This window comes from Nematostella vectensis, chromosome 15, assembly GCF_932526225.1.
Source record: "Nematostella vectensis chromosome 15, jaNemVect1.1, whole genome shotgun sequence".
In the NCBI taxonomy this organism is placed as follows: domain Eukaryota; kingdom Metazoa; phylum Cnidaria; class Anthozoa; order Actiniaria; family Edwardsiidae; genus Nematostella; species Nematostella vectensis.
Genome location: NC_064048.1, coordinates 9977656 through 10003767, shown reverse-complemented (window position 1 = coordinate 10003767; position 26112 = coordinate 9977656). Strand labels below are relative to the sequence as shown.

Here is a 26112-nt window from a genome sequence, read left to right as displayed (position 1 = left end):
AAAAGACACTGTTTTTGCCACTATTTATACGGTAAACTATTTGAGCAAATAATACATGGGGGTAACCGACTTCGTTTTTTTGTCAAAGCGATTTTAAGTAAAAAACGCGCGCCTTTTGCTTTGTTTTCTTGTACAACTGTGGCGCGCGCGCACACTTAATACCGGAAAATTCGAACAAACAGCGCACGCCACTATGCGCAGAAGGGGTGCGCAGTGCAAATCAAGGGAATTAACTGTACTTTACATGTGTGGTGTCTTGAGCTTTACCCTCTATGTTGGTAGACAGAATCAGTAATATCATTGTATGGAGGTCAGAATTACGATTGGGAGAACGGATTTGTATTGTAAAATCGAGAATATCGTAAGATCGAGGCGATTTCTTATACATTACACTGTAATCCCACCGGGAGAACGGAACGCTATCGTAAAATCGGGGTTATCGTAAAATCGGGGTTATCGTAAAATCCAGGTTCCACTGTACTTTACAATGCCAGGGCTCAAAAATCTCCTTAATTTGTTAAAAAGCTTTTAAATCCTTCAAATCCCAAACAAACGACAAAATCTCATGATGTCTCGTTTTCCGTTAGAATTTTATAACATCTTTAAATCACCATCCTCTTGAAGGGTTTACATGCATACGCAATTGACCTCTAAGTACCTATAAGTACACACATAAAAAATAATCATGGTCTTGAAATTGTTCTAGGGGTGGCGAGTACTGATGTAGAAGTTCTGGCTTCCTCAAAATGAAAAGGGAATTCGTGTGATGACAAAGTGTCTCTCTAAAGCTTTTGACTGTCTACTGCGTTATATCCTAGGGGATTCCCTAGCCTTAGATTTGTGTAGGTGATTTATAAAGATAAAGAGTCAAGTCAACTGATTAACTACGACAGAAAGTACCATTCTGTAATCAACTAGTAATCTACATTCACGGGTGAACCGAGGCAATCAATAATGAAATTTCACAGATAACTATATAAAAAATAAACTGGATCACCAAAAGTCAGTACTCGATCCCGCAGGGTCGACTACCAATTTTGGTATCCAAATTCATTTCAAAGGTAAACACGACTATCTGGGTATTTTGAAAAAAATAATTGGAGATACTGATTCCTCAATCTATAACTAAGATGAGAGTGACTTGATAAAATATAGAATCTCCCCACCACATCAATGGGGAACATATTCCAGTAAAGAGAATTCACATTTTGAAATTAAATTGAAAATACCTAGTAGACTTCAGATTCTCCTCAACATACAACAGGGAACATATTACTCCAGTAAAGAGAATTCCTATTTTGACCTAAACTCTAAGTTGCGTTGCGATCTGCATGAGCGACTTGAGGCCAGGCATGAAAGTGCTGATCTCAGAGAAGCTACCGCTGGATATAAGTCCCGTGTGTGCCATCAGACCACGTGGATAATCGGTGCTTTGACAAGCTGCAATCAGATGGTGGTCAAACTAATGTTAGTATCAGGGCTCTTAAATTTCGCACACGCGGATACAGGCATTGATTTTGAAGCACTGCCTTCTGGAATAGCCTTTAATAAAATCATAAGTGCTCATGTGCATCGTAAATTACATATTTACTTAATTATGATACACAGAGTAACGTACATTAAAGAAAACCTTAAAGTAATTATCCATGCAATAACTAGAGAAAGTCCCATTGTTCTGTGGCAAAAAGCTTTATCATAGCTTTCCCCACACAGGAACTTTATGTAATTATTGGTGATATTATGGGGTCAAAAGAAGCAAGAAAAAGAGTTTTTACTTGTCTTAATTTTGAAAGAAAATAAACAAAAAATTTTCTGAAAAGTTAACTTATACATTAAAAAAAAAACTTTTAAAATACTTGAATGTTATGCAACATTTTGTTTCACGTGTTACGTGTGTCTTGGCCAATCAAATTTCTAGTAACTTAGACATTTTTACATATCAGCATGCAATTGTCCTTAGGTTGCCTAGTTCTTATACGGATTCTCATCAGAGAGATATATGTCTGGATTTAAGCTTCCACTTATTTCTTTTAAAATTTCCTTCCCGTTAATTTTTCATTAAGTATCATTAGGGTCGAGTGGGACGGTAAAAAATGGATGATCGATCAAAGGGGAGACATACCGTAAGCTATCTCGTGAAGACCTTGCAAGATCGGCTTGGAGAGCTGTGGGAGGATCAAACAAGCATTAATCAGTAAGGTAAGAGGGATAGTGTGGGATTGCCATGCGATACTATTAATCAAGCAACAAGTTTTTTACGGAGCCATTATAGCAATGCATCATGGGAGTCACGGCGCAATTATGGTTAAGTATCATATGAGTATCATGTAAACCACGGCACCATTGTTATAAAGTATCATGTGAGTATCATGTAAACTACGGCGCCATTATGTTAAAGTACCATTTGAGTATCATGTAAACCACGGTGCCATTATGGCAAAGTATCATGTGAGTCACGGCGCAATAATGGCAAAGTATCATGTGAGTCACGGTGCCATTATGGCAAAGTATCATGTTAGTCACGGCGCAATAATGGCAAAGTATCATGTGAGTCACGGCGCAATAATGGCAAAGTATCATGTGAGTCACGGTGCCATTATGGCAAAGTATCATGCGAGTCACGGCGCAATAATGGCAAAGTATCATGTGAGTCACGGCGCAATAATGGCAAAGTATCATGTGAGTCACGGTGCCGTTATGGCAAAGTATCATGCGGGTCACGGAGCAATAATGGCAAAGTATCATGTGAGTCACGGCGCCATTATGGTAAAGTACCATGTGAGTCACGGCGCCATTATGGTTAAGTACCATGTGAGTTTCATGTAAACCAAGGCGCCATTATGCTGACACAATGTGAGTTACAATGACATCACAATAGAGCATCAAGTGAGTCATGCGATAATGCAGTCACGATACGATCTATGCATCATATCGCTATTATATAACAGTGACTTTCGCCCACCTTTTGCTCGCGCAGCTTGTCGTATAGCCCTTCAAGTCGCTTGGATACTTCATCTAGTTTCCTCTTGGTGTGCTGTTTTAGTTGTTGGATGGATTGAAATTCACAGTGATTAAAGAGGATTTCATTCACTTCTGAAATGGGTATTTGCTAGTACTAATAGGTCGTGTTCACGGGAGGGGAGGCGGTATGCTTATTAAATAAATAAAATAAAATAAAATAAATTTGAGTAGCTAATCACTTTCATTGCAGCTGGGAAGCTGAATTACGAGAGCGCAGATTCAGACGTGGTCGAGTTGAAGGCACGTAGGAAGGCGCCTCAGGCAGCCGGCATACAACTCATGTCTGACCACGGATCACAGCTAAGATCGAAATTGTTGGTTTTGTGGAGGGATGAAAACCGGAGAACCCGGAGAAAAACCCTCGGAGCAAAGGCAAGACCAACTAACTCTACTCACGTCGGAACCGGGAATCGAACCCAGAACCCAGTGGTGAGAGGCACAGGCACTACAGAGCGACGCTCTGCCAACTGCGCCACCTAGGCTCCCATTGTACTTACAGGGTTGTTAGCAGTTACTTTGCATTTCTGGACGAGGCCATTAAACGTCTCTTGAAGCACGGCATGCTCAGCTGGGATTGGTTCCTTGATTACTTCCTGTTCCTTATAAGGAAAACGTACAGTAAAATCATTAGACATGAAACAGTCTAACACTCGACAAGCCAAATGGGATATCAGATTTAGAAATGGACGCTTTTCAGGTTTAATCCTGTTAATATTTTAATATTTAAAAATTCAAGCGTTAATCGACATTTTACAAGCTTAAAAACACTTTAACACTTGGTAATCTAAATGGAATTAAAGGCCTGAGGTAATATATATATTTTTTATCAGACTCAATATTCAAATCGTAACATATACAATAAACACAGTACGCCAGCACCACAACCATAACAACAAGTGGATCAAACCTTCTCCTGTGTCCTTATGCACGTACGAGGGATATGGGTGGGGTCAACACGTGCGACCGACCTGTGATTTAGTTCTCCATACCATGCAAGTGATACGAGCAGGAATGGTCCAATGGGGTGAGCCAATGATGTTACGATGCTGTTATGCAAGACGTTAATTGATCCATGACTCAATTACCCACATCATGTATGTGATATAGGTGGTGAGATAAATGACATGCCATCTTTATTTTTGATCCATTACTCAATTCTCCACAGCACGCATGTGATAAAGGAGTAGTGATGAAGGAAGGCATGCTATCTTTGTCCATAATGTTCCATGACCAATATGATCCATGATTCAATTTTCGACACAACGTAAACAATAAGGATGGGTTTATGAATAAAATTATAATTTTAGAGACCAAACCTAGGGCCAAAGCCAGGTTAAACAAGAGTGTTTATTGTTAAGCATTGGGTTACATGGTCTTATCTACATAAATGAATATGACAAATGAATGGATATGCATGTGCACCGTGTAAGTGATTCGGTGTATTGATGGCAAACACCTTCTGCGTACAACAAGTTATAGGGGCACTTGGGTGGATAAGGAGCGATTTCGAAAATTTCAAAAAATCTCACAATCATGCGGAAGAACTAAAAAAATATCCATGTTTATTAAACACCTTTGAAAACTTAGACAAATGGAACATATAAGTTAAACGTTGAGAGTTGTAATTTTAGATATCGGCACAGGCTGCTCATTGACTATAACCTTGAAATAGCAGAGAGTAATTCAATTAGATATTCAGTAAACAATTTCATGTCAAATTGGTTTCTTTCTTTTTACTACACTTGGATAAAGTATACAAGATATCACATCGCATCTTATATTATTTTTCAATTTTTCCTAGCTCAAGCATGAGGTTCCCCAATATTACTTTCACTCAGGAAGATGGGTTAATTATGCGGTGGATATGTAGGATGGTTTAGTAAGTGCTTTAATCATGCATTCAAACAACTACAATAAATGTCATAATTACTTATCTAACTAGTTTAATTCAAGGTCAAAATTACTAAAGTTTAAAGTATTTAAACAATTTATGACAATTTTGAAGTTCACAACAAGTGAAGCGATGTGAGTTTCAAGCATTCCTTTTCTTGAGTTCAATCTCTAAAGCAACAGTGTAACCATACTTCAGTTCATAGGGGAGGATGGTTTAGACTTTTCTATTCCCCGCTTTATTATACAGTAGGCTAAAATGAAAAAGAAGGTTTCCAGAACCTTTGAAGGTTTCCAAAACCTGGCGTGAAAGCCAAAGGATCGCTTACTGCACAGGCTAAATTCAAAGATTCTCTAATGATATTTCCGAGTCCAGGTTAGAAGCACTTATTCTTGTGCCAGTCCATATCATTAGAATAGTACTGGCCAGGCTGTTGTATAACCCATGTTGCCGTGGTAACTGTCCTGTAGGGGAGTGGCAACAGGGAGTCACATGACAAGGGGGAGGGGCTACCACCGCTCTCGCATTCATTGTATACCTGGGTCTGCAGTGATTGTGAAGGACCAAAGCTTGGTGGTGCACCAGGTGGACCCCCCTGAGGCATCATATTACCCATGTTAGATCCAGGGGGGACATTTGGCCCTTGGTTATATGTACCTGAAATTTAGAAGATGATTATTAATGATGATGATGATGCCATATGGATGTATTTGAAACTGGGCGCTTTAAAATACCTGTATGTCTGATCAATACAATCGTATCTTATGCATCTGCTTAAAACATTGTCAAACAAGGGCATCAATTCATGTTGGCTAGTCCATTTGGGGTACTTTTAATCAACAACATAAACAATTAGATCGCGACTGGTTCTTCCAAACAGATTGCTGAAGTAGTTTCAAACCAACATCCTTATAGTGCAATGAGCCCTACCTTTGCCAATTAACATGCGAAAACCACAGTTTCGATTGACATATATTTTCTTAGTGAGCAGGATTCTTTCATGTTTTAATGCGCACTGTAACATTTCAATTGACACACTGATTTGCTAGTCAAGTATGTATATCTCTCAAATAAATGTTTCTCTCATTCTTATAAGCTTATTTCCCAAACTTGTCAAGGTGGTCACGGTAGCGTGCGTCACATGGTTTTTCTTACTGGCCTCTCACCATTCATGTGCTGAGATGGCTGCTCTTGTCCGCCGGCTATTGGTGCGGTGATGGGTGGAGGTGGAGTGTAGTCAGAAGGCTGGGAAGGAATATGCTTAAGATTAGACATCACTAACAAGGTTAAATCCAAACAGATGCATATCCTCATAAACTGTGACAAATACTCAGGATCCCCATCTGATGACAGTTAGAGCGATCAATATATAGTATATATAAATATAGAAAATGCTCCATACCCACATCCCTTCCAGGTTAGCCTCACCTGTTGTGGCTTTCTCTTGGGCATCATGTGAGTATTGCTCCATGAACCCCCTGAGACACAAATAGAATAAAATAAATAAATAAACAGCAGAGCTTACAAAGCGCACAGCGCACCTCTGATTTATGATAATAAAAACATTTCACAAATCTCCTTTTTACAAGCCAACTAGTTACTTATCCATGTAAAATTTACTTACTATCTGTAAAATTCTAAAAAAAAACTTTTATGTGAAATCATTTGTTCCCTCTTTATTAAAAAGGAAAAACATGTTTTACAAACTCATGCCTGCATTTTGCATGACTGAATGAAGTAGTGTTTGGAATGGGACATAAGTGATTAATTAAGTCATCACCTGCAGGTGGCCCTGTTGGTGGGGGACCAGATGGCGGGGGGCCTGTAGGTGAGGGCACTCCAGGAGGTGGTGCTCCAGGAGTCATGGCCCCAGGGTAACCTGGCTGCACCTGCCCTGGATTGTACATAGAAGGCTGGGAACTAGGGGGGAACCCACCCATACTGCTGGGTGGGAACGAGGGTGGTGCCATTGGCTGTGAAGGGGGGATACTCGTGGGAGGCTGCATAATGCCTGGAGGTTGAGGCTGGTACATGCTTGGTACAGGAGCAGGCTGGGACCAGGAGGGTGTTGTCAAGGTAGTAGGTGGCTGAGTGGGCGGGGCTTGGTATGGGGTGCTGCTGATGGGTGGCATGGGTGTGTTGTAGGGCTGGAGGGGCACTGGAGCTGGCATGGAGGAGGGAGCACTTGGTTGGTAGGAGGCAGGGTTGTAGAACTGGGTTGGCTGAGGTGAAGGTGGCTGGAAGGCAGGCTGTTGGGCCGCAGGTGGCTGGAATGCCGATTTCTGCAAGAAAACAAGAATATAAGCACACAATACAATATAAACATAGAAAAAGTCAATGATGTGGCACAGCGATGTGGCACAATGATGCCCCCCAGAATTTAACTGCTGTGGGAAACATATTGTTTAATGATAAAGGTGAGAACAATGTCTCGGGCAGCCAACAATTTGTCATCCTGGGGGACCCAGGGCATCACGGAGATCAGGCACACAAGGGGCGCGCAAGAAAGCTGTCTCACTCGTTCTCTGTGTGCCCAATCTCCACGCACCCTGGGTCCCCAGAGATGACAATTTGTCATTCTAGAAAAATACGAAAAGGAAAGCATTCATTTCATTGTCTAACTGAGGGAAGATTTTGCTATATTATCAGTGAATTTGGAAAATAAAATATCAAACTTTCAAATAGTTATTAAGCAATTTTGTCTTTTTTAATACAAAATGAAATCAATATGTAGCTGGTTAGTGCTATTTAAAAAATGCCAACAAGGCTGTCATTTCAGTTAAAGAAATCAAAACGAATACACATTTTACTGCTTAAAAAAATTAATGTGCAATAAAGGAGCAAACTGTAGCAAACTAAATCCACTTGAATCACTGCGAAATTAATTTTTCATTGCTTATGGATAGAAAGTTTATGGATGATGACATTTTTCAAGATGCTTCAATATTGAAATAAAAGCAACACAACAATCTCTCACATGCTGGCCTGGACTTCAAACTCACCAATAGTACTTCATAGGGAGGAAGTACAATTTCTTTAATTCAAACAAAAGTAATACCTGTCTAGCCTGTAGAGGTGAGTTTCTGTGTTGCATGCCCCCTTGGTATTGCTGTTGCTGAGGTGCGGCCGCTGGCTCAGCAAGAATATCAGTGCGCTGGAAGGGGAATGGCGGAGGTGCTGTGGAGGTTGTCAGGTGGCTTGGGTGCTGAGAGTGGAAGAGGCGATCCTTCAGCACACCGAGATTGGCCTGGAGACAAAAATATACAAATTTTCAGCTTCAAATAAGCACCTCTTCTTGGAATAGCACCACTTCTCAGTGTAGATAATTAATTAACCCAACCTAAATGAAGTCCCACCTCCCTTCCCCAAATAATATGGGACTACTATAAGGGCTGCTTTTGTTTTTCTTGTTTTTCTTTTTCACACTAGGGTATCAGTTATTCTGCTTTTCTATATAATAACCTGATCACTGGAGACCATCAGGTAACCCATAGCAGTTTCCAGGCAACCTTGGGCGGCAAGGATCTCCGCATATTTACTGTGGGAAACAAAACGATGCAAAAGTCAAGTTAGTAATAAATCACACTACTGCCGGGCAGATGACATGTGAACACAGTTGAAATCTTGCATTCATGAAAACCATTCAACCACAAAAATCATGAAGAGATCAAAGTATTAATATTCAGAGGTCTAAGAGATCAGGCAAGTTTTTCTCAAACTAAGACTTAGATTGTATCTATGAGTCCCCAGTCTGTTTGTCAATCTGTCCAGTGGAATTTGTCAACATTAAAAATACTGCATCAGGGGGGTAGGAGGGGGGTCGAGAAAAAGTATCTTCATTTTATATAAAATTAAAATTAAAATCTCAAATCTATGTTTGGTCCATCTAATCCACCACTTAAACTTCTGGTGACTGGTGAATAAAAAGCATAAGATAATGACAACTCGATTTACTATAGAGTCCAATGATTAACATTTACCTAAGTTTCTCTGCTAGTATTGTGGAGCCTGTACCAGACATCTGCCGCCGCTCACGTTCCACAGCCTTCTTCAGAATCATTACTTTCTCAACCAATTCCTACAAGAAAATCAAGTTGTTTAACTACAGCGCACTTAAACAAATCTAGGGCTGAATTTTTGGTTGACAGAGAACCCACCTGTAAGGCAAGTGGAGACGGCTCCATTGGCATGCTGCGTGACCTGAGAAAACAGCAAAGAGTAATATTAAAAATGCTTACCATGATAATTGAGTCATCATGGTGGTTATAGAGCCTCTGTCAGCCACACCTTTGTTATTGTTTTTATTTAATATTGGAAGGTACATAATGTGATAAAGCCTCGAAATAACCATCTAAAAAACAACCTCAATACTTTGTTTACAAAATTGAATTGGAAATGTTGCATTGGCTTCCCCAAATAAGGCGATGGAAATGGGTGCTTTTTCACACTTGGTACTTGGCTAGGATGACAAAATGGCGGCTGACATAGGCTGTTTAAGGCCAAACTTAGACACTGTACTTTTCATGTTTCATTACAGATGCAAACACAGGCAAATAAATATAAAACAATTGACTTTGTTTATTTACATGTATTTGCAATTATAATGGCACATTGAAAGAACAGTGTCTAGACTATGCCTAAGTTTTCTTGCAAATTGACTGTTGTATTTTCAAATGTAAACAATTACAAATAAGTGGCAGATTAACCATTTTTAACCAAACCCCAAACAATAAAAACCCTTACCAGCAGGCTACAAATTTCTCCACATTTCCAGCACAAATGTAGCAAACCATGGAGTTTGCACAGTGCTCGTCACCCTCAGCTTCTAGCCGCTGACCCAACAGATCACAGAGCGCTGTAAATTCCTCGGGTTTAGCGTAAGTTACAAGGGCTGCCAGGGCCTCCTTCCAGTTGTCAAGAACACAGCTTTCAACAATGTCGCGCCAGTCACGGTTCACCACAACAGACATTAACTGTGGATTAAATGATGTTTTAGATGTTGAGGTAGGTCGTTAGCCGGTGGAGATCAGGGGTTTGTTGAAGATGTGGGACTGCTGAAGTGAATGTACATACAACTCAAAGTTATGGAATAACAAAAAAAAATGTCAATCTAGAGTAATAACTCCCCTTCCACAAATACCATGGCATTTTCTGATACCAGAAGTGTCTATCGCAATTGCCATCTGCACTGACAATGTATTTTGAAACAGGGGCATATGAGTGAAATTCAAGCTGTTTTGGTCTGTTCCCTTTGGCATGATGAGTAAAAAAACTTGTACCATTATATACAAACAAACTGCCTTACCCTGGCAACATTACTCTTGCTTTTTTCAAAATATCTTTTCTGTATCCTTGCCAGCAGGTCAGGCCCTCCAGCAATAGCCAGTAAGAATGCATCGGCCTGTGTTAGAATGATAAGGTAATAGGAGAAATTATAACAACAACAACGACAATAATAATATAGTGCAAACATTTGTACAGCCTCTATTACATAGTTTCTAAGTGCTTTACAATCTATTAAATTACAACAACATAGAAAGCACGTAAAAGAATATAAAGCAATAAAATTCACGAGGCATTTATTATCTTGAGGATTACTAACCATTCTGTCTGCATACATACACACATCCACAGCTGCCTCAAAGTTACCAGTGAGCAAGGCCTGGCTTATAAGCCCATCCGTCTCTGATACCAAAATAGCATCATATGGCATCAGATTAGAGGTTTCTGCTCAGCCATAACAAAGCAAAAATGGGGGGGGGGGGGGGGGACAGGGGAATGCAATGCCAGAAAAGGGGACAGAGGTCACATGGAAGCTGCACACAATACATATTACAAACATGAATAAGAACTCAATGACAGAATCAATTACTTATTAAAACTTGAATCATTCAATCAAGCTTTCACTGTGTTACCATCACTTGTGGGTATTGCTAGAAAGGTGGCTTACAGGTCTGCAGCTTGTATGTCTGTCAGGGATGGAACTCACCATTATGTGTGGGTATTGCTAGAAAGGTAGCTTATAGGTCTGCCGCTTGTATGTCTGTCAGGGATGGAACTCACCATCACTTGTGGTTATTGCTAGAAAGGTAGCTTACAGGTCTGCCGCTTGTATGTCTGTCAGGGATGGAACTCACCATCACTTGTGGGTATTGCTAGAAAGGTAGCTTACAGGTCTGCCGCTTGTGTGTGTGTCAGGGATGGAACTCACCATATGTGTGGGTATTGCTAGTGTTAATGCAGCTTATGGCATGTTTGTGTGAGATGTAAACTCACCATCGTCTGTGGGTATTTGGAAAGGCTTGCGTGCTGGTTTCGGTGCTGCACCAACATCACCAGACGTGTCTACACTCAGAGTGCCTGCTGCAATGGCGTCAAAAGCCAGAGCACCTTCACTATCTGACCCAGGAGTCTAAACGCATATAACATACAGATTAGTTGTCACAGACTCAAATATAAGGTAATGTACAAAGTAACTATAATGTTCAAAGAGAGAAAAAACATTGAGATAAATTATATGTGTTTTATAATAAACCAAGTATGGTGAATAATAATCATACAGCACCTTAGTTTCTGGGAAATCTGAGACACTGGGTGTGGTCGCCCCACTGGAAAACATCCCTTCTCCTGGTCGCCGACGAGCATCCTGGGAGAAAAGGATATGAAAAACACAAACAATAAGTTAAAACAAGGAGCCTGAAACAACAGACCTACAGTCTGCATGCTAGTTTTAGGGACTGTTCATCATTAAATAAATAAAAGCTGAATTACGAGAGCGCAGATTCAGACGTGGTCGAGTTGAAGGCATATATGAAGGCGCCTCAGGCAGCCGCCATACAACTCATGTCTGACCACGGATCACAGCTAAGATCGAAATTGTTGGTTTTGTGGAGGGATGAAAACCGGAGAACCCGGAGAAAAACCCTCGGAGCAAAGGCAAGACCAACTAACTCTACTCACGTCGGAACCGGGAATCGAACCCAGAACCCAGTGGTGAGAGGCACAGGCACTACAGAGCGACGCTCTGCCAACTGCGCCACCTAGGCTCCCACATTCATAAGAGGGAGGTGGCGAAATTAAAAAAAGTGGAAGCCCTGAGCTTTATAAAAGTTAATACCTCAAGCAGAGCCTCTAAAACTCATTTCAGTAGGGGATGGGAGTCCTGAACAAAATTGCAAAAGTCCCTGTCCTGATTAAGTGAGGTATATAATGTAAGTCCCTCATGGAGATAAACTTACATCAGCAGATAAGAGCTGCATTTTCTGGGCTAGCTCGGCGGCATCAACACCTCCGCTGACCTCTGCTCTCTGCATACCGCTCATTGTTGCCACCTGTAAATGATCACACAGGTTAATCAAGAAGTGAGTAAAGAACACAGGTTAATCACGAGGAGAGGACACAGGTTAATCAAGAGGAGAGGACACAGGTTAATCAAGAGGAGAGTAGAGGACACAGGTTAATCAAGAGGAGAGGACACAGGTTAATCAAGAAGTGAGTAGAGGACACAGGTTAATCAAGAGGAGAGTAGAGGACACAGGTAAATCAAGAGGAGAGTAGAGGACACAGGTTAATCAAGAGGAGAGTAGAGGACACAGGTTAATCAAGAAGTGAGTAAAGGACACAGGTTAATCAAGAGGAGAGTAGAGGACACAGGTTAATCAAGAGGAGAGTAGAGGACACAGGTTAATCAAGAGGAGAGTAGAGGACACAGGTTAATCAAGAAGTGAGTAGAGGACACAGGTTAATCAAGAGGAGAGTAGAGGACACAGGTTAATCAAGAGGAGATTAGAGGACACAGGTTAATCAAGAGGAGAGGAGAGGACACAGGTTAATCAAGAGGAGAGGACACAGGTTAATCAAGAAGTGAGTAGAGGACACAGGTAAATCAAGAAGTGAGTAGAGGACACAGGTAAATCAAGAGGAGAGTAGAGGACACAGGTAAATCAAGAGGAGAGTAGAGGACACAGGTTAATCAAGAAGTGAGTAGAGGACACAGGTAAATCAAGAAGTGAGTAGAGGACACAGGTAAATCAAGAAGTGAGTAGAGGACACAGGTTAATCAAGTAGTGAGTAGAGGACACAGGTAAATCAAGAGGAGAGTAGAGGACACAGGTAAATCAAGGGAGAGTAGAGGACACAGGTAAATCAAGAGGAGAGTAGAGGACACAGGTAAATCAAGAGGAAAGTAGAGGACACAGGTAAATCAAGAGGAGAGTAGAGGACACAGGTAAATCAAGAAGTGAGTAGAGGACACAGGTAAATCAAGAAGTGAGTAGAGGACACAGGTTAATCAAGAAAAGAGGAGAGGACACAGGTTAATCAAGAGTTGAGTAAAGGACACAGGTAAATCAAGAGGAAAGTAGAGGACACAGGTAAATCAAGAGGAGAGTAGAGGACACAGGTAAATCAAGAAGTGAGTAGAGGACACAGGTAAATCAAGTAGTGAGTAGAGGACACAGGTAAATCAAGAAGTGAGTAGAGGACACAGGTAAATCAAGAGGAGAGGAGAGGACACAGGTAAATCAAGAGGAGAGTAGAGGACACAGGTAAATCAAGAAGTGAGTAGAGGACACAGGTTAATCAAGAAGTGAGTAGAGGACACAGGTTAATCAAGAAGTGAGTAGAGGACACAGGTAAATCAAGAGGAGAGTAGAGGACACAGGTAAATCAAGAAGTGAGTAGAGGACACAGGTAAATCAAGTAGTGAGTAGAGGACACAGGTAAATCAAGAAGTGAGTAGAGGACACAGGTAAATCAAGAGGAGAGGACACAGGTTAATCAAGAAGTGAGTAGAGGACACAGGTAAATCAAGAAGTGAGTAGAGGACACAGGTAAATCAAGAGGAGAGTAGAGGACACAGGTAAATCAAGAAGTGAGTAGAGGACACAGGTAAATCAAGTAGTGAGTAGAGGACACAGGTAAATCAAGAAGTGAGTAGAGGACACAGGTAAATCAAGAGGAGAGTAGAGGACACAGGTAAATCAAGAAGTGAGTAGAGGACACAGGTAAATCAAGAAGTGAGTAGAGGACACAGGTAAATCAAGAGGAGAGTAGAGGACACAGGTAAATCAAGAGGAAAGTAGAGGACACAGGTAAATCAAGAGGAGAGTAGAGGACACAGGTAAATCAAGAAGTGAGTAGAGGACACAGGTAAATCAAGAAGTGAGTAGAGGACACAGGTTAATCAAGAAAAGAGGAGAGGACACAGGTTAATCAAGAGTTGAGTAAAGGACACAGGTAAATCAAGAGGAAAGTAGAGGACACAGGTAAATCAAGAGGAGAGTAGAGGACACAGGTAAATCAAGAAGTGAGTAGAGGACACAGGTAAATCAAGTAGTGAGTAGAGGACACAGGTAAATCAAGAAGTGAGTAGAGGACACAGGTAAATCAAGAGGAGAGGAGAGGACACAGGTAAATCAAGAGGAGAGTAGAGGACACAGGTAAATCAAGAAGTGAGTAGAGGACACAGGTTAATCAAGAAGTGAGTAGAGGACACAGGTTAATCAAGAAGTGAGTAGAGGACACAGGTAAATCAAGAGGAGAGTAGAGGACACAGGTAAATCAAGAAGTGAGTAGAGGACACAGGTAAATCAAGTAGTGAGTAGAGGACACAGGTAAATCAAGAAGTGAGTAGAGGACACAGGTAAATCAAGAGGAGAGGACACAGGTTAATCAAGAAGTGAGTAGAGGACACAGGTAAATCAAGAAGTGAGTAGAGGACACAGGTAAATCAAGAGGAGAGTAGAGGACACAGGTAAATCAAGAAGTGAGTAGAGGACACAGGTAAATCAAGTAGTGAGTAGAGGACACAGGTAAATCAAGAAGTGAGTAGAGGACACAGGTAAATCAAGAGGAGAGTAGAGGACACAGGTAAATCAAGAAGTGAGTAGAGGACACAGGTAAATCAAGAAGTGAGTAGAGGACACAGGTAAATCAAGAGGAAAGTAGAGGACACAGGTAAATCAAGAGGAGAGTAGAGGACACAGGTAAATCAAGAAGTGAGTAGAGGACACAGGTAAATCAAGAAGTGAGTAGAGGACACAGGTTAATCAAGAAAAGAGGAGAGGACACAGGTTAATCAAGAGTTGAGTAAAGGACACAGGTAAATCAAGAGGAAAGTAGAGGACACAGGTAAATCAAGAGGAGAGTAGAGGACAGGTAAATCAAGAAGTGAGTAGAGGACACAGGTAAATCAAGAAGTGAGTAGAGGACACAGGTTAATCAAGTAGTGAGTAGAGGACACAGGTAAATCAAGAAGTGAGTAGAGGACACAGGTAAATCAAGAGGAGAGGAGAGGACACAGGTAAATCAAGAGGAGAGTAGAGGACACAGGTAAATCAAGAAGTGAGTAGAGGACACAGGTAAATCAAGAAGTGAGTAGAGGACACAGGTAAATCAAGAGGAAAGTAGAGGACACAGGTAAATCAAGAGGAGAGTAGAGGACACAGGTAAATCAAGAAGTGAGTAGAGGACACAGGTAAATCAAGAAGTGAGTAGAGGACACAGGTTAATCAAGAAAAGAGGAGAGGACACAGGTTAATCAAGAGTTGAGTAAAGGACACAGGTAAATCAAGAGGAAAGTAGAGGACACAGGTAAATCAAGAGGAAAGTAGAGGACACAGGTAAATCAAGAGGAGAGGAGAGGACACAGGTAAATCAAGAGGAGAGTAGAGGACACAGGTAAATCAAGAGGAGAGTAGAGGACACAGGTAAATCAAGAGGAGAGGAGAGGACACAGGTAAATCAAGAGGAGAGTAGAGGACACAGGTAAATCAAGAGGAGAGGAGAGGACACAGGTAAATCAAGAGGAGAGTAGAGGACACAGGTAAATCAAGAGGAGAGTAGAGGACACAGGTTAATCAAGAGGAGAGTAGAGGACACAGGTTAATCAAGAAGTGAGTAGAGGACACAGGTAAATCAAGAAGTGAGTAGAGGACACAGGTAAATCAAGAGGAGAGGAGAGGACACAGGTAAATCAAGAGGAGAGGAGAGGACACAGGTAAATCAAGAGGAGAGTAGAGGACACAGGTTAATCAAGAAGTGAGTAGAGGACACAGGTAAATCAAGAAGTGAGTAGAGGACACAGGTTAATCAAGAGGAGAGTAGAGGACACAGGTAAATCAAGAGGAGAGTAGAGGACACAGGTTAATCAAGAGGAGAGTAGAGGACACAGGTTAATCAAGAAGTGAGTAGAGGACACAGGTAAATCAAGAAGTGAGTAGAGGACACAGGTTAATCAAGAGGAGAGTAGAGGACACAGGTAAATCAAGAGGAGAGTAGAGGACACAGGTTAATCAAGAGGAGAGTAGAGGACACAGGTTAATCAAGAGAAGAGGACACAGGTTAATCAAGAGGAGAGGACACAGGTTAATCAAGAGGAGAGGACACAGGTTAATCAAGTAGTGAGTAGAGGACACAGGTTAATCAAGAAGTGAGTAGAGGACACAGGTTAATCAAGAAGTGAGTAGAGGACACAGGTAAATCAAGAGGAGAGTAGAGGACACAGGTAAATCAAGAGGAGAGGACACAGGTTAATCAAGAAGTGAGTAGAGGACACAGGTTAATCAAGAAGTGAGTAGAGGACACAGGTTAATCAAGAGGAGAGTAGAGGACACAGGTAAATCAAGAGGAAAGTAGAGGACACAGGTAAATCAAGAGGAGAGGAGAGGACACAGGTTAATCAAGAAGTGAGTAGAGGACACAGGTTAATCAAGAAGTGAGTAGAGGACACAGGTAAATCAAGAAGTGAGTAGAGGACACAGGTAAATCAAGAGGAAAGTAGAGGACACAGGTAAATCAAGAGGAGAGGAGAGGACACAGGTTAATCAAGAGGAGAGTAGAGGACACAGGTAAATCAGGAGGAGAGTAGAGGACACAGGTAAATCAAGAGGAGAGTAGAGGACACAGGTAAATCAAGAGGAGAGTAGAGGACACAGGTAAATCAAGAGGAGAGTAGAGGACACAGGTTAATCACGAGGAGAGGACACAGGTTAATCACGAGGAGAGGACACAGGTTAATTAAGTAGTGAGTAGAGGAATACATTTTTTGTATAGAGATAAAAAGGAGGCAATCGGCCCATTTTGGAAAACATATGGTTTTAAGTTTGTGTTACTTACCAAAGGGTCAATTGTGATTGGCTTATGTTGAGTATATTTTACTGCCAGACTCAAGGGACTTATCCCTTACAATCTGATTGGTTAAAGAGATGGTAATCGCGGTAACCCACTTATCACCATATTGCTTTTGGCATCTCCATATTGTTTTAAAAATGTGTTTCTTAGTAATGACCAGTAAAAAGGGCATAAAAAAAATTATGTTTCAAATCTGGTGAATAAAATGCTAACGTAACATGCACAGAAAGGTTGAATAGTACTAACAGTGTGAAGCTCCACATGGAAACATGTTTGCTGTGTGTGGAAATAGAGTTCTTGCTGCAAATAAAAAGCCTGACCTTAAGGTAGAGCCAAACCTTTATATAAAATACATACACTAACCATGTATACCACCGATAATAGTTTATCATGAAGATCGGCAACATGTTTTCGACAAGTAAGCAGAGGTTTGCATATTCCCAAATTCATTTGCTATGTAGTGCACAGCTTTACAACCTTTCCCATCTTTTGAATTATGTACTTTACAAATGCCAGACAATTTGTGTAAAGTAGAAATACATATATTGGAAAAATCTGACAAAGTGCTTTACTGGATTTACACTGGAATTACTAAGAAATCCTTAGTCTATGTACTTTAGGGATAAATGTGGTGTTAGTTATAAGGGCTCTTGTATCTTGTGATGTATTGAAGAAATAAGTGCAAAAGTTGTGCTTGAACTTCAAACAATCGACGATAATGCCTTACTGATGCTTGGCCAAATTGTATGACATCGTTGGACTCGAGCTCCCGTTCGAGCTCGCGCCCGGGTAACGGAAAGCCTGCCCTTGCTAAACAGAAAGTTCTTGCAGACAAAATGGAAATCTTGCTCATGAACTGTCACATTTGAAAAAAAATTGGATAAAGTGATCACCTATGAGTCACAAAAATGATTGTCGCTGGCGGGATCACAGTTATGACAGGTCATCGCTGTGACTGTGTAAAAAATGGCCGTGAGAATGTAAAAAATTGCATCATGCTAAGAATATAACTGTACCTTGTTAGAGAGTTCAGCTGAATCATATCCCAGAAGAGTAAGAAACTGTTTTCGTGGCTCCCTCTCAAAATTAGTCTGAATAGAAATAAGCAAGCATTATAACCTTCTCAACAAAGAGCCTTCCGGTCAATTGTTCTTTAGTGGCATGTCAATAACAATAAGCCTAAAAATTCTGCAGACATGATAACCTTTCTCTAATATATCTCATTTGCCTATGCATTGATTCTTATGCTAATTAACATAGTAAACCCCTGAAAATTCTTCCAAAACTGTTGTACCTTCCCCAAAATAAATTCTAGACAAAGGTCTGATTCACCGAAAGCCCTCCTGTACATTGTTTTTACAAGTAGCAGACATGAGGAAAAAAGAAAAACAGGGGGAAAAATAAAAATGTCACCTTGAAATTTTGCTTCTCGTTACATACCCATCTACTCATCTCATTTGAGGTGAATTGATTGTAGAAACATTTTTGCAATGTCTACCCAGTAAGGTTTTCTACAGTATAACGTAACGTACCTTTAGGAAACTCCACAGTGTTCTCTCCAGTTCTTGGGAACTAGTCATAATCTTCTGATCACAGTAATCAATAAAGCTTCCAGACACAAGAGCACCCTCCAGCTCAACAGAGCGTTTGACAAGCTCCCCTTCAGTCACAACTTGGCTGACATACACCTGGCATAGAAATATCTCAATAAATTTGGGAAGCTTATCATTCTACAAATTTGGAAATAAAAGCACCCCATAAAATTTGGGAAGCATATCATTTATAGCCGAGCCCCATACCTACGTAAGAAAAAGTGGTATATACTGTAAAACAAATATGGTAACAAATATTGGTAACCCATTGACTCGAGTTTTCGTGATGCGATATCCGTCCGTCCGTCCCTTAAAAGCATCGTATGACAACCAAACTTGGCAGGTGTCATGTATGTGTCAAGGGAGGTGCAAATATGTGGTCACATGATTTATTTCATCATCGATGACGTCACTAGAAGCAAAAATATGCTGACGTCATCAAAACAAAAAATATTTATATTTAACGAAGGAAACATCATATGGCAACCAAACTCGGTATGTATCATGTAGGTGTCAAGGGGGATGCAACAATATTTAATATTATTAAAAATGTTTATTATTAAGCGAAAATTAGGAAATATTTGGTCATTTGGAGCTCCACTTTAAGGCAATGCCTTAATCTATATTATAAATCCCCAGGAAAGTACCAGAGTGCAATAGCTTGATGAACAGTGATTTGATTGGTGAACTGCATAAAAAACTTGTTTGATGTTCAGTTGTCTGCATGCAGTCAAGTTGGTGACATAGTTACAGTAAGTACTGCCTGATGTTACCTGATTTTGTGGAGAATCTTTGTGTTGTCCAAATGAGATTAGCTTCCCTCCAAACTACAAGTAATAATAATAATAATAATAATAATAATAATAATAATAATAACAACAACAACAACAACAACAACAACAACAACAACAACAACAACAACAACAACAACAACAACAACAACAACAACAACAACAACAACAATAATAATAATAATAATAGTAAAACTAATAGTAATAGTAGGAGTAGTAGTAATAGTAATAGTAATAGTAATAATAATAATAATAATCAAATAATATGTCAATACAAAAAAATGTAAAATATTAATTAATAATAATACAAAATAATATTTAACAAAATCTTATATAAATTCAGAAGGGTTTTCAGACTGGCGAGGTTGGGAAGAGACAATGAAATCACATATGCACTTTCCTTTTATGACTCATTTACCCAAGGAATCAATTACCAAATGTAAATTGAGTTTTGCAATGTTTGATAACATTGTCCTTACCGAGAATTTAGCCCCACATGGTCGTCTCAGCCATTTTGGTGGTTTCTTGAGCGGTGTGGTCTCGGCTGGCTGCTGCTGAGGAGGAGACTGGTTCAACTGCGAGCCAAATGGATCGTCAACATCAAATGCATTGTTGACCTGCGGGAATAAAATTGTTGATACAAAAATTGACGCAATCATAGTCATGTTCATCATAATCATCAACAATTTCTAATCATCACTACCACTATTACCATGACCATAATCCTACAGTTATAACCATCAACATTTTAATGATTATTACTATTTCCATCTAAACATTGTCCCCACCACCACCATATGATTTATGATTATGATAATTTATGATTATGAATATGATAAATGAGGTTTTACAGAGTGATATCCAGAATAATCAATGTCAAGACAAGTTAAGGCAAGGCCAAAGGCAGAGACCCTCTTATTGCATGATTTTCAATACAAAGCCAGTCTAAATCGAGAAAAGTACAGTAATCAGGACCAGTGAAAAGAATATAACAAGAAATCACCATTATCAACATAAACATTATCATCACCATCAGCATTATCGTCATACAAATTTCCAGTGCCACCCAACCTTCTACACATTCCTTGATTCCATAATTTACCTTCTGTTGCTCCACAGCCTGTTCCGTGGCTCCGCCTCCCATCAACGAGAAACAGCTGACATGTCCATCAAAAGAGGAAGTGCAGATCATGGCAGGATTCCTTGGACACCATTTGACATCAAAGCTCCATTGCGCCGTTGTCGGCAGCTCGTACACAATCTCGTTACCAGCTGTTTGCTCATTTGGGTTCCAACAAAGGATGCGGTTATCCTGGTTGCAAAATGATAATTAATTTTGATATGTTGTTACATTATTTTTATAGGTTGTTATCTTAGGGTTTGGTTTAAGGTTAGTAGGCTTATGTACACTGTTGTAAGGGTTAACTCAGTTACACTGCTGATGTGCCCCTTCTCTGTAGTGCCAAAGCCAAATTGAGCTTGAAGATGGGTAGTGTGTCCAAATAAGGATCATAATATTGCAGATGTCACAACAAAATGTGCAAAGAAAATTGCAAGTAGATTAGAAACTTGTATTCTGCAATTTTTTGCAAGAATTGTTTTTCCAGACACAGCCCTTACTTAATAGAACATTAAAAAGAGGAAACTTGGTGTGGATATACCTTAGCACAACTCATGAGAAGATCAGGATCTTGTGGGCACCACGCGATAGATAGAATACCCCTGAAAAAAGTAAAAAAAATAATAATTATTATAAATGCTTACAGTATAAAGTAGAACCCTGATATAACAATATGGCAAGGGACAATTGCACCATTATGTAAATCAAGGAATTTGTTTAATCAAGAAAATTTCTATATGTTTTTTTAAGGCTTACGGGACATAAATTAACATAATTATACCAAGAATATTATAAACATAAAGTATCATTATATCGAAGGTATACTTCAATGATTGTCTCACCTAGAATGGCCCTCAAGAACCTTCATGGGTGAAGTTGCAAACCGGAGATCCCACATCTACACACAAAAAATCAGTGTAAGAAATCTAATCACAGGATATCAGGGCATATCAAGGATGAAAGAAATTCTGGCTTCAATTCCATACAGTGGGCTGTTCTACATTTTCTATACCTGTATTCGCTTTCGAAATTTATGTCTCTCTGTAGTGCAACCAGTTTAACTGTTTAAATGATCACACACAAGGTATTAAAAAAAATAACAAGTCTCCAAAAGTTTCATTTGTCTAAATTCTTGCTTGTAATTTGTCAAGACATACTGTATTTTGGGTATTGACTGAACTGTGAATGGCAGTAACTGTGGCAACTTCTTGTGGTTTATTCCCATACCTGGAGTACAGGGTATCTATCGTCCTCTGATGCAATCACCATCTGTGTTGCAGTGTCAGGGTGCCACTCAACGGCTTTGCAACGGATCTGAAAGGGACAATGCATTAAGAATTAACCCTTGAACATTCATAAATGAGTACTGTACATCCTACATAATAGGATAATAGTCAAACTTTGAAATGCAGCATGCATTGCTGCAGTGGTGCATCTGATTGGCTGACAACAACCTTTTGACTCATGAGCAATTAACTCAGGGCAAATTTAGCAAGGTGAATATTTGTTTAAAAAAGTATGTCTGAGCAATGTACTCCAACCTTCAGACATGTTAATGATTTCTTTTATTTTTGTAGTAGACTCTCAGCTGTTGTATATCTTATCTACTGGTACTTACTGTGGCACTTTGGTCGCTGACTTTGATAATGGGCTCGTTCTTGCGTAGATCCCACACAACACAGCGCCCACAGGGTGACGTCGATGCCAGTATGTGCTGCACTTGCCTATTCCATGCAAGACAGCTGATGTTATCTGGTGGAATGGACTTGGCGCCAGGCGTGAAGTGCTCTCCTGGGCTGTTCATATCCCAGATGAAGATTTCTGAGTCGCTTGCGCCAGATGCCAGAAGGTTGGGTTGGAAGGGGTTAAAGTCTAAGGCCTGGACAGCACCTAAAGATATAGAAAGAAATTAAAGAGTTATTCCTACTTCAATAGGAAATAAAAGCATTAATAATCATTTTCTTTTAATACCATACCATACTACAAGAGCCTAATAAATCCCACATACAATACACTTACAAATTACCCAAAATCAATGTATTAGAGGTACATACATATATTAGAGGCCCCATCACAGCAAAAAAAAATATCATATTGGATGTGTACAAAATTCTGGAATACTATAATCAAACTTTCGATAAAAGTATTAAAGAATTTAACACAGTGGAATTCTACTAGGAGCTTAATGAGACACCCATTTTTAGGACAGTTTTGATGGTCTCAACAGGTTTATCAATTTTCCTACAATATGATTCAAACTACCTAAGAAATTATATGCAGTTGCTTCAATCAGTCATGGTCGTTATTGAGTAGTGTTATGTAGCACCCAAATCAAAGTTCTGAAAGTAGGGAAATTTCAATATTACCTGAGTGCTTGTTAGTCTGTGCAAAGATTAAATTGTCCTTTTGCCCCTTGAGAATCTTGTTAGCATTGTAGATCACAATCTCGCCATTATCCGTCCCACCGATGATCAAGCCATTTGAGGGTGAGTCCTCACTCATACCAAATGGACTCCAAACTAGCTTGTGAAATCTATAGAAAATAAAAAAATATATATTTTGGTTTACAATTTCTAGTTATTATTCAAATGTTCTTGGTTATTTATAAACAACAATCTAAACAAAAGTTGAACGAAACACAAGCCCAATGTGGTCCCAAAGCTCTGGTTGGTTTCAAATTTTTCGGTGATGTTAAGTGTGTTGAATAAGTTCTGAGAGGCTCTAAAACTAGTAGACTAGGTACCTGTGTTCTGATTCAATAGATCCCTTCAGCGGCATATCCATACCACCATCACTCAAATCCAAAGAAAAGACCTCCAGAGCGGCACTTGTGCTGAAGGTAGCATCCAATTGCTGCGCCGCTGTACCTGTTGCCAGGTATACTGGGTACTGTGCCGCTGGACTCCATGCAAAGTTGGCTGTCCGACTTATGTCCTTTACTTTCATGTTGTTAGTCTATAGAGCAATCTGAAAAAAAAAAATGCAAACAAATGTTATAATGTATAGCAAGTTTTAACATGACTTGATCAAAAACCAGTTTGATTCCATCATGCCTACACAAGACAACCTAGTCATTCTACAGCTTGTCTGTAGTCTTCCTAGTCATACCAACTAGTTATTCTACAGCTTGTCTGTAGTCTTTCTAGTCATACCACATAGTTGTTCTACAACTTGTATGTAGTCTTTCTAGTCATACCAACTAGTTTTTTCTACAGCTTGTCTGTAGTCTTTCTAGTCATACCACCTAGTTATTCTACAGCTTGTCTGTAGTCTTCCTAGTCATACCACCTAGTCATTCTACAGCTTGTCTGTAGTCTTTCTAGTTAGACCACCTAGTTAGTCTATAGCTTGTCTGTAGTCTTCCTAGTCATACCACCTAGTTGTTCTACAGCTTGTCTGTAGAATTTCGAGTCATATCACCTAGTCATTCTAAAGCTTGTATGTAGTCTTTCTAGTCATACCAACTAGTTATTCTACAGCTTGTCTGTAGTCTTTCTAGTCATACCACCTAGTTATTCTACAGCTTGTCTGTAGTCTTTCTAGTCAGTCCACCTAGTTATTCTACAGCTTGTCTGTAGTCTTCCTAGTCAGTCCACCTAGTTATTCTACAGCTTGTCTGTAGTCTTTCGAGGCACACCACCAAGTTACTGTGTTCTACAGCTTGTTGGTAGTCTTCCTAGTCATACCACCTAGTTGTTCTACAGCTTGTCTGTAGAATTTCGAGTCATATCACCTAGTTATTCTACAGCTTGTTGGTAGTCTTGCTAGTCATACCCTTTAGTTATTCTACAGCTTGTCTGTAGTTTCTCTAGTCATACCATCTAGTTATTCTACAGCTTGTCTGTAGTCTTCCTAGTCATACCACCTAGTTATTCTACAGCTTGTCTGTAGTCTTTCTAGTCATACCACCTAGTTATTCTACAGCTTGTCTGTAGTCTTTCTAGTCATACCACCTAGTTATTCTACAGCTTGTCTGTAGTCTTTCTAGTCAGACCACCTAGTTATTCTACAGCTTGTCTGTAGTCTTTCTAGTCATACCATCTAGTCATTCTACAGCTTGTCTGTAATTTTCCTAGTCACACCATCTAGTTATTCTACAGCTTGTCTGTAGTCTTTCAAGCCATACCACCTAGTTATTCTACAGCTTGTCTGTAGTCTGCCTAGTCATACCCTCTAGTTATTCTACAGCTTGTCTCTAGTTTTTCTAGTCATACCCTCTAGTTATTCTACAGCTTGTCTGTAGTCTTCCTAGTCATACCAACTAGTTCTTCTACAGCTTGTATGTAGTCTTTCTAGTCAGTCCACCTAGTTATTCTACAGCTTGTCTGTAGTCTTTCTAGTCAGACCACCTAGTTATTCTACAGCTTGTTTTTAGTCTTCCTAGTCATACCCTTAAGTTATTCTACAGCTTGTCTGTAGTTTCTCTAGTCATACCATCTAGTTATTCTACAGCTTGTCTGTAGTCTTCCTAGTCATACCACCTAGTTATTCTACAGCTTGTCTGTAGTCTTTCTAGTCATACCACCTAGTTATTCTACAGCTACAGTTATTCTACAGTCTTCCTAGTCATACTGTATCAACTAGTTAACCTACAGCTTGTCTTCAGTTTTTCTAGTCATACATACAACCTAGTTATTCTACAGCTTGTCTGTAGGTTTTCTAGTCATACAAGCTGTTTATTTAAAAGCTAGTCTTTAGTCTTTTCAGTTATACCACCTAGTTGTTCTACAGCTCAATTACAACCTTCTCAGTACTGTGGGTCAGTTATATGAAAGTGCTAGTCAAGCATAACCGTCATCACAATAAAACACAAAATATATTGGAACTCTTGTGAAAATGCAACAACAACTGGTGTTATTACTTAAAAAGGATTTATAATTTTCTGGTCCAGAAACACCAATTTATAAGTGAGCTTACTAAAATAAATTCGCCTTTATAAACAACTAAGTATATTTTTCGCGATAATAGGCGATCGTTGTGTTTTGGTCTAATTATTATGGTAGATCTTCAACCACTACATAATAAATAGAATAGCAGCAAAGAATAGAAAACAATTACAGTAAAGACAGGCATTTCAATAAACTACTGTCAAAGTAAACAACTTCTTTCAAAAGAAACCCGGCGAATCCTCAATATTTGTGACTGACAACTCCGAAACAGAGCATTTGTTATCTTATTTATTCTAAAAACAATGCAAATTTAGCTAGGATAAAAAAGAACACGCTTTATATCATCTGGAGCATTAAACTAATAATCTTAATACAAAATAATCAGCGATTCCTTCACATCTTAATTTTTCGTGACAAACTATAAAATAAAAACAGACACATCCCAATCCATCGACCGATGACACAACTTTTACACGAAATCACAGGAAAATTGGATGAAATATGACAAGTTCTGTACCTTGCAGATATTCTTCGAGCCAGTATTGATGTAACCTTGGCGTTTTCCAGGCGTTTTTCGTCCTTGTTGGCAAACTATACGTGGATTTTGAGCGACCGACCGCTTATTACAACGTGGCAAATATTTTGCGGCTACCGCCTCGCTCTGGCGCTAGCCGCT

General features: G+C 39.7%; 1 protein-coding gene across 1 annotated transcript; it reads right to left on the bottom strand.

Moving 5' to 3' along the window:
- Positions 1–571: 571 nt before the first annotated feature.
- Positions 572–26112, bottom strand: LOC5514560 (protein transport protein Sec31A). Its single transcript, XM_032384096.2, has 30 exons — positions 25954–26112; positions 23291–23514; positions 22914–23080; positions 22166–22437; positions 21775–21861; positions 21390–21445; positions 21089–21149; positions 20530–20739; positions 19907–20044; positions 19410–19463; positions 18577–18732; positions 18061–18135; positions 12151–12243; positions 11478–11558; positions 11189–11324; positions 10515–10597; positions 10218–10313; positions 9656–9885; positions 9070–9112; positions 8893–8990; positions 8375–8450; positions 7971–8159; positions 6693–7194; positions 6341–6390; positions 6079–6157; positions 5451–5569; positions 3519–3620; positions 2963–3034; positions 2123–2165; positions 572–1440 (listed from the first exon to the last, which is right to left on the bottom strand). The coding sequence occupies exons 2-30, from the start codon at positions 23491–23493 to the stop codon at positions 1304–1306; spliced, it is 3708 nt and encodes a 1235-aa protein (XP_032239987.2). The 5' UTR covers positions 23494–23514; positions 25954–26112; the 3' UTR covers positions 572–1303.